The sequence below is a fragment of the Acyrthosiphon pisum genome, chromosome A2, assembly GCF_005508785.2.
Source record: "Acyrthosiphon pisum isolate AL4f chromosome A2, pea_aphid_22Mar2018_4r6ur, whole genome shotgun sequence".
Classification (NCBI taxonomy): domain Eukaryota; kingdom Metazoa; phylum Arthropoda; class Insecta; order Hemiptera; family Aphididae; genus Acyrthosiphon; species Acyrthosiphon pisum.
In genome coordinates this window covers 74,162,113-74,171,836 of record NC_042495.1, presented here as the reverse complement: position 1 = coordinate 74,171,836, position 9,724 = coordinate 74,162,113, and the positions used below count along the sequence as shown (strand labels likewise).

Sequence of the window (9,724 nt, the reverse complement as noted above, 5' to 3'; positions counted from 1 at the left end):
ATAATTTTTAAGATATAACATATTGTTTTTAACAAAATGTTGGTTTAAATTGTAAATAAAATAATTCCGGCGCTAATGGGTTAATGATACTCTATAAATTACGTTTTGCGTTAGGTTTTGTTTAATGATATAAATATATTTTATAATCGTTATGTTTTGTTTTAAGGTATTTAATTATTTTTGATTTTCTCTTTCCGTTATAGTAACGTCAACAAATTTTCAAATCGTTTTTTTTTTTTTTTTTTGTCAAATATAGCCAATGTTATTATAATGTTTGCATGCCCTGTTTCCAATGTTTTTAATCAAATTGTATAGTAAATTATTAACTTCAGGCTCTAATTGCGACGCTTAATCATTAAAACAATAAAAAAAAAATCATCTATACATGATTTCATGCAACATATGATCCATGAATATTTTAGGTATAATTGAGAGAATAATCAATATAAATGCATTTAATTATTTATTTTTTTTTAAATAATTTAAATTTGATTAATGTTCCCCATTTTCTGTACAGATGAATATTTTAAAGTAACTGGCGAAAGAATTCCATTCAGGCAGTTGGGATTTTCATCATTAGAAACCCTATTACAATCCTCTGGAAAGTTTACAATTCAAAATTATGGCGGAGGTGCCATTGTACAAGCGTTAGCTACTAGTAAAACACAACATTTGACTGAGCTTATCAAAAAACAGAAATCAAAACCACCAAAAAAAAAACCAGTAAGTGCTTATTTAAATAAATAAAATTGTTTGAATATTGAATATGTATAATATGTTAATTATTTTAATTTTTTGACATTTTACATCTAAAGTCTAAATGGTAAGAGGGTAGTCTAGCCGGGGCATGATAAATGAGCTCTGCCTATCATGTGCCAAGCGGCAATTTATTAATATTAGTATCCAAATCATAAATTCACAAATTTTTTGAAATACAAAATTATTTATTATAAGGAAGTTTTATTTATATTTTTAGGCTACCTTTATTTTTATGCTAGATTTATTTTATCATAGATGATAATATAAATTAACTTAGCGGCAGCACTACAGTAAAATGTTGAGAACCAATGGTTCGAGCAATGGTTACTATGGTAGGTATGAGGTGCAGGGCTAGCCTCATTTTTTGTGCCTCCGACGATAGATGAGGAAAATTGTTAAAAATAATTATTATATATATTTGTAGGGATCTAAGTTATTGTATAATATATATATAGGAAAAAAGGCAGGATTCCAAGCTATTTACACTTTTTGACATTTAAGATAGGTATACTGGTATACACAAACTAATTTTCAACTGTGCATATTTTTGTAACAATAATACAATATTATATGATTAGATTTAGTGTTTTCATTTTATACAGAAATTTACTTGATTTTTTCATACATAACCTACTTATCTAACCACATCAACTATAATTTTATAAATTAATTTATCCGACCTTTTTTCTGATCATACATCTATTTTCCTTTCACTAAACAATCAAACTATTTTCTTGAAAAAATACCCCATTTCTAATCCATGTAAAACCAACTGGAAACAATTATCTCAATTAATTGAAAACAATATTTGTCTGAAAACTCCCTTGTATATTGGTTGCAGTCCAATCTTTCACTAACACAAACAAAATAGCCTTGATCAGCTCATTGCCACCTTCAAATTTATTACTTATATTCGTTTACTTTATGACCGCATGACCTACTGTAATGGGTATTCGTTTAGTATTTTTAGTCATATTAAAAATCATAAAATTTTGTTATTTTATTATTATTAATTAATTAGTTACAAGTATAAAATAATACAGGATTACCCGATTACATTTAATATGTCAAAATCAGTCAAACAAAATATCAATAAAAAAAAAATGTATGAATATTGAATACACATACATTTTCTGTTCATCTATTTTGTTATGTCAAAATTATTCAAAGATTGTCATAAAATTATTATATTTAAAAAAAATATTTAACTACACTTTGTAGACCACTTCAAAAAAATTTAAAAATGTATCTTGCCTGTTAATAGATCGTTGTCCATACATAATATAGATTATTGTTTTGTACATAACATACTAAACTTGATGTACGTGTTTTTATTATTTTTTTTTATTTTCTACAAATTACACCTAGTTTAAAGCAAATAGGTAGGTAGTAGGTATGTAAATTCAAATTAGCCACTGTAATACATCCTACTTACCTGTGTACCCATAATACAATAATCATTTTCAAAATTAATTTCACCGAATGTACAAAAAAATGGGCTGCTTTATTCTGTATAATGCATCTGTGATTAAAGTCTGCACGCACCTACAATAATACCTATCCCAACCACTAGCTGAAAAAAGTTGTGCCAGAAACCATTGGACATGTACACATCTCCCTAGTGAGAAAACATATTACATCAATATTGCTTGTTTCTTGAAAAACCTTGTTAGATTAAGTTATTTTGTATACTGTTGCAAAATAGGCAACAGTTAATTTACTTAATATGTAAAGATATAATATTGGTTTTTGGAATTTTAAATAGTTTTGCTTTTATCCAAAAATTCTAGGTTGGGTTTTGTATCTTTTTAAAAAATATATAGAATTTTTTTTTTTAAATATGTATTAGTTTTTTTATGCTCATGATAATTAGTAATTACAAATAAATAAATACAAAATTGTACGTACACAAAATATTGAAAGGTATAATTGAGGAACAATCTTTATACTGTGTATAAGTATAATCATGACTAAATAAACAGGCATGTCATCAAAATCGTGTAGTGCATAATATTGTGAGTTAAGCCTAAAAATTATTGTGTAGTCCAAGTCTGGGGCACATATATATAACAACTAGTAGTTTTAAATATCTATACAGCATACATGCAGTGATACAAAAAAATATGCGAGTTTGCTGACATACAAGTTTATTTAGTCATGAGTATAATATAACATAATTAAGATTAATTTGACAATATTTTCATACATTTTATAATTGTATATGATTTACATACAAATTGTTTCAATTATTATTTTTAAAAGAATATTTATTTAAATACCTAGTATAAATTATTGTGCTATCAAAACTAAAGTATAATATATTTATTGTTATTAAGTGTTATTTTTAAATTGTATTATCATAATTAAATAAATGTGCATGTTGTTAAAATTTATATAGGTATCTTAAATTCAATTATTGAAATCAAATTTTTGAAATTGTATTTAATAGAAAACAAATCATAAATATATACATTTTTTAGTTTATAGGTCTTAAAAATACTCCGAGAAAATTTGGTTCTTCAAATACCTATAACGGATATAACAGACCTAAACAGCCACTAAGACAAGGAAATAGTGGCTTGAATTATGGACCTGTAAGTTAAACATTCATCTAATAAAATTAACTATATCTAAAATGTTTTGCTTACTTTTAGCCTCGAAACAACTATCAAGGTACTTCTATTCCTAATTACACCAACAGTTATAATAAAACACAGTCAACGCATAGTGATAACAGGCATAATAAATTCAATGTATGTATAAATTTAATAGTAATAAGACCTTCAATTGAAATTATGTTAGTCTTTATTCTTACACTTTAAACTTCATAATGGGAACCCAGAAAATTGTAATGTAATTTTTTGTGCATTTCAAAAATAAATATTTAAATCATTTGATGTAATAACATCGTATTTTATATCTAAAATATTTTTTTAACAGGCAATGAATATTTTTAACTTAGTTTTGAAAGGGAATATGTTATTACTTCTTAAGCATAAATAAAATTGTACAATAAATATTAAATATAAATTTATAAATTTACAAACATTTAAACATTTACAGTATATTGTATTTGTAGATAAGTAGGTACTACAGTTACAATTAAATAGAAAAATAAATTTAAAATAATATAATTTTCTGGATGACCAGATTTGCATGAAGAGTATGTAATATTTTATTTACAATATTCTTCATTATAACGCATAAGTTATTTGAGGAATCTGGTATAATCAGATCATATTATAATATAATTATAAATGAAGTAGGTAATATATATTTAAAAAAGAGGTTAATGATCATAGTTAATACATTTTATATATTTGTAAAGCTTTAAATATTTCTTAATTGTAGATTTTGTAGGTGTTAATTTATTTTATTTTATTTATTACATATTTTATGCACCTATTGTTTCATAAAATAATTATTAGACACTAGTTGATTATTGTTTGCAAAGTGATAAATATATTTTTTTTTTCTAGAATTATGAGCCAAAAACATTTGATCAGAATAATTATAAAAAGGTAAATGGAATAAACTATTTTTCGGGGTTTTAAAATATGTTTGTTTTAAAATCACTCTTATAATAATGTTATTTATCTATTTTAGCCTCAGTTTCCTATAAACAACTATAGTAATAATACTAAGAACTATAATGGAAACTTACAATCAAATTCTGATGTATGTTTGCCTGAAACAAAAGTAAGACATAATCATAATATTTTATAATCTAAGCTGTGAAAATATATCACTTTTACAAAAAAATAAAAAGAATACATAAGTACTATGTATTTTTTTTTTTTTTGTTGTTACTAAATTTATATTTATTTTTACCATAGACCATAGAAAAAATAATTTATTTTTATTTTTTATAATTTTGAAAATATTTTGATTTTTTAATGTTTTTAACATTTAATATAATGAATGAAATGTTGATGTTTACAAGTAACAAAAATAATAGTTATTTGTCTGTTAATATTTACTTTATTACTACATTTAGAATACAGCCAATAGTATAAGCGTAAAGCTAATACTTATATACTTATAATTTATACCGATATATAATTAAATTAAGTATAATACTATAAGTTAGTGAAAATAGTAACAGTTAATCTAATTGAAACTTTCTTGAGTACCTCATTTTAGAAATTAAGTTTTGTTGGTACTTCATAGTGGTAATTTTTTGATTTTATTGGTAGTTTTCCTAAGACTGGTAAATCTTCTAAGAAATTTTGATGAAATAACAGAAACTACTTTTATTTACCTTTAAATAATTTATATCTTAGATTTATTTATTTTTTAAGTATTCAAAAATATGGTCTTTATGTATAGCTAACAATCCTTAAAAAAAACTAAATGCTGGATAAATGGGTATAATTTTCCACATTTCCATCTGTATGAGTGACGTTGTATTATTATTAGAGTTCAATTGTACAAAACAAACAAAAAAAAAAATGTGTGGACAATTTAGATATATCTTGGCCCGATTTTGAGAATGTCTAGTTCTTACTATGTCTCTGTATAGTATGAATTTAACTAAAAAAATGAAAATTGTACTCTTTTTCATATTAATTCACATAATTATATTAAGTACTTTGATTTAATTTAAATATTTTTCCTCACTTTGATGAAATATTGTATTTGCTCAATTCAAATGAAAAATACGCACTTTAAGAACCACTCAGTCAAATTATATAAATATCAAAATTGTTGAGTGTTTTTTTGGTAACCATATAATTGATTTTAGATTCTAGCAAAGCTAGAAATATATTGGTCATACAATAAATTGATAGATTTCTTTTAGTTATTTAGTCTTATCTTTTTTTAATTGGTACACATTGTAGATTTTCAGTGTATTTAACATTATTACATATAATAATGGAGTGTGATAGCACAGAATATCTTTCCAGTCTTATCTGTTATTATATTTTTAAAACTAAATAGGTAAATGTTTAAAACTGTCAATACTATCATCATTTTTATCTTTACAATTTCTTAAAACATAAATTCTAAATATTTCAATTCAATAAATTAAATATTTGGTATTCAAAGTTTATATAAAATTATATTTACAGTTAAATTGTAATTTTTGAATTTTCCTGTTATTATAGACTTTGAATAATTTATCCAATGATAATAGAAAAAATGAGGTTAAATCAGTTCCAATTAAACATGTAAGTAAACATAAAATATATTAAAGTACAAAGTGAACATTTTTGTAAATAACATTGTGGAATTTTTCAACAAATATGTATGCTGCAATAATTAATTTATTACTAATTGATTTGTATATTAGGACATATATGTATTAAATGAAAATACCAACAATTATAATAAATTGGAACAAATTCCACTTACTAGCAGTTGCAGTAGCTTAGAATCAACATATAGTTCTAGTTCTGCTAGTTACAAACCTAAGCATTCATCAGTAAGTTTTACATTTTTAATTTTGTTATTTTTTGTTATACTTATTAAAGTTCACGTTTTTATTTAATTATCTTTTGATTACCAAAAAAATAAATATGTTACAATGTGCTTTACAATGTATCTAATTTGTTATCTCTTGTCTATAACATACACACGTAGGTATAAAAACCATAGACATAATGGAAAGAATTAGTCAATATTGTTTTGGTTTTAAACCATTCTTTATAAATTTGTTTACCAAATATTTTTTTTTTTATCTGAATGGAAATATGGATGATTATTTATACTATTTATTTATTTTTAAACAAACAGTAGAAATCTAAGCAGTATGTAAATAGATTGGCATAGTTATACTTATCTCAATATTATTTTTTGTCTATAAAGCTGTATTAATAATAGGTATTGTAGGTTTGAGGTATCTTTAATACCTACATTTAAAATATTTTTCTATCATTTATAGTTTTGAAAGAGAAATTAGTATATTTTAGACTCTGATTTTATAACATTTTGTTTTCTGGGATACTAAATTTTGGTCATTAAATATGAATTGACAGTACACCTAGTGTCTTTATAAATAATTTCAACCATGCTATAATAGTATTAAGTGTTCATATTTGATAATATATTTTGCAGAATAATATGACAAGCACCTACCTACCATTAATTTTAGATTCTGAACGAAGCAAATGTGCAAATTGTATATGCAATGATTTTTTGGGTTTTATTTTTTTTGACCGCTTTGAAATTTTAAATTTCAACCCCTCGGATGCACCAACTATATTCACTTTTCTATCAGAAAAGATGCTGATGTCTAAAATTAAAACAGTTTTATTTTTATTTACCTACATTTTTATGGCAGAAAAAACAATCGCCTTTAATTTATTTGTTTATTCAAATTTTGATTTTTGTAATTATTCTTAGAGAGCATATTTTTAGTTTTAGATTCTTGATAATATTATAAAGACTACGCTAACCGCTCAGAATTGTTTTTCGTATATAATGGTTTATCATTGTATTCAAATATAACACATCCATTACAACTACTGTACAGGCAGAGCGATATTCACTTTTTTATACTATTTTAGGAGTATTTTTGTAAGATACATACCAATTTCTATTTTTTAATGGAACTGCAACTTTTTGTTTTAAATTATTGAGTTGATTATTTTCTGAAAATGTTCATGTATATAAATCAAAATTTAAAGTCTAGTTTATGAGTGTTATAGGGATAGTTATATTCTTTAATAATAGTTATATAAAATATAAGTAATATTTAGTTTAATATTTAATAGTTATTAATTATTTGTATAAAATCTATTTCACATTAAAATATAATAGTTTTTTTTTTTTTATATATAAATATAACAAAATATACATTTATTATTTTTCGGTTTTTGTTTGTTTATAAACTATTATTTATTTGACTTATTATTATATAATAATGATAATTAATCAAAGTGACCTAAAAGCCATTAATAGTTTAGTAATAATAAATATTGGTCGATAATACATTAGTGTATTTTGACACTATCTTTATAATAGTTATTGTAATATTTTCATCATAATGTCATCATGAAGACAATTAGTATGTTGACATTAATAAAATAATATTAAAGAAATAAATAGTTATAAAACTGTTTACGTACACTTTGATTTTCACTTGCTATAATATTTGTGTATTTCAGCCGGACAAACTCCAAACAGGAGATACAGCCAATAACAAAGATACAATTCCAAAAAGTAACATGCAGGTAATTAAAAAATTTAAATATTTCAAGATTTTATTATAAAAATGTAGTTTTCATAATATTTTTTTCATTCAGGAGAATAATAGTGAATTTAAGAAATCGTCACATAAATCTATTCAGAAGTTCCCATCAATACAAAACATGGTAAATTTAAACTGTTATTTATATACATTTATATTAATAATTTACTAATTTGACTTGTTTTATTCAATTTAAAAAATAACACTTCATTCTATTCAATGCCATATTAAAGTGACAGTTAATAAATATATTTACACATTATAAATATCTATATAATGAATAAAACTGCATGGTGTTCGCAATCACATAAGTACTATCTGTTAATTTAAGGGTTGGTTCTTAGAATTTCTAATTATCCTATTTATTACATACCTAATGTAATGCCAAAAAAATAATACAAAATCTATCAGTTACAAACTATGGTTACTTTTCACAATTAAATTACGAATAACTATTTAATATTAAAAATATTTTTTCTGTTTAAAATTGGGTACAGATTTTAATCTATATTATGTGTTTATAAATTATATCCTTAAACGTCTAATAATATCAATTTAATTTACTCTTAATATCTTACCAACCTACATCTCATCACTGGTTTTTATTTTGCTTCTATCAGATTTATTTATTTTAAAAAGTATGCTAAAACAATTTAAAGTATTGATACTATATAGTATAATAATAATAATATAATATAGTTACATTATCTTTGATTTAAATTTGCAGCCACCTATAAAAATGTCCACTGCACAAAGCAGACTTGAAAAATATCCTAAAAAATGTGAAGAACAAATTAAGGTAAGTGATATTTTAATTATATAAAATGTTAATAATTTAATCAAATTTTTCATTTTTATAATAATACATTTATTATTTTTTATGCGTATATTGAGTCTTAGTTTAGAGACAAATGTATTAGCAAAAACGTTATAGTAAATATAATTTCTTTTTCTAGATTCCTAACGCAAGGGGTGGGCTAAAATAAAATTGTACGAAGGTCAAGGAAATTAAATTTTGTATAATATACAAAATTACTAAAGATATAATATAATATAATATAATAATACTCAACTGACAATATTATTATGATTTTCATATTTTTATTATCAAATGAAAGTTTTTTTTTATTTATTAATTTTCAACCTGTAGCTATTATAGCTTGACAATTCCATAACTGATATAATTTAGTTAACTTGGTATAAAACCATTAGTTTCAATAATTAAATTAACGTTAAATACTTAAATTAACAAAACAATCAATCACGATCATATAATAATAAATTGAGTGCATTCTTTCCCAATACTGCAATTGTAAATTAACATTATATTATGCTATCCCAATTTTAAATTTGCTGATGATATAAGGGTAATGGACTTTTTATTAAATTTTAAACCGAGTTATGAGTATTTTAAAATTGTAAATTTCTTGTGCGTCTTATACTCATAAATCACTTTAAAATAAAAATATATATCATAAGCCCATGAGATTGCGCCTATCTTACCTTTAAATTTTCTAAGATGTCAATACACTAAACGTGATCTGCTGAGCGTACAGTTTTCCATGTTACGCACATGGCACATGTAAGACACAGACAACAAAATGTTGGTGTAATGTCCTCTAAAGGCTCAGTCAAACAGTGAACGGGCTGCCATGGCGTACGGGTAAGCTGGCCGGCTGACCACGGTGGGTAGCGGTTGGTTGCATTATTTTACAGTGCCCGCGCGGGCAGACCACTTTCTGTTTGTCTGAGCTTTTAAAGTTTAATAATAGG

General features: G+C 23.6%; 1 protein-coding gene across 1 annotated transcript in view; it reads left to right on the top strand.

Annotated features, from left to right (window-relative positions):
- The window catches only part of LOC100575307 (GATA zinc finger domain-containing protein 14), a gene marked incomplete at its 3' end in the record, with an annotated part of 15,492 nt that extends 6,742 nt beyond the window's left edge, over positions 1 to 8,750 (top strand). Inside the window, 10 exon segments of the mRNA XM_029490543.1 lie at positions 518 to 723; positions 3,240 to 3,353; positions 3,414 to 3,512; positions 4,239 to 4,280; positions 4,366 to 4,458; positions 5,868 to 5,930; positions 6,053 to 6,184; positions 7,869 to 7,934; positions 8,007 to 8,075; positions 8,679 to 8,750. Coding sequence (XP_029346403.1) covers positions 518 to 723; positions 3,240 to 3,353; positions 3,414 to 3,512; positions 4,239 to 4,280; positions 4,366 to 4,458; positions 5,868 to 5,930; positions 6,053 to 6,184; positions 7,869 to 7,934; positions 8,007 to 8,075; positions 8,679 to 8,750 — 956 coding nt within the window.
- Between the last annotated feature and the right edge of the window lie 974 nt (positions 8,751 to 9,724).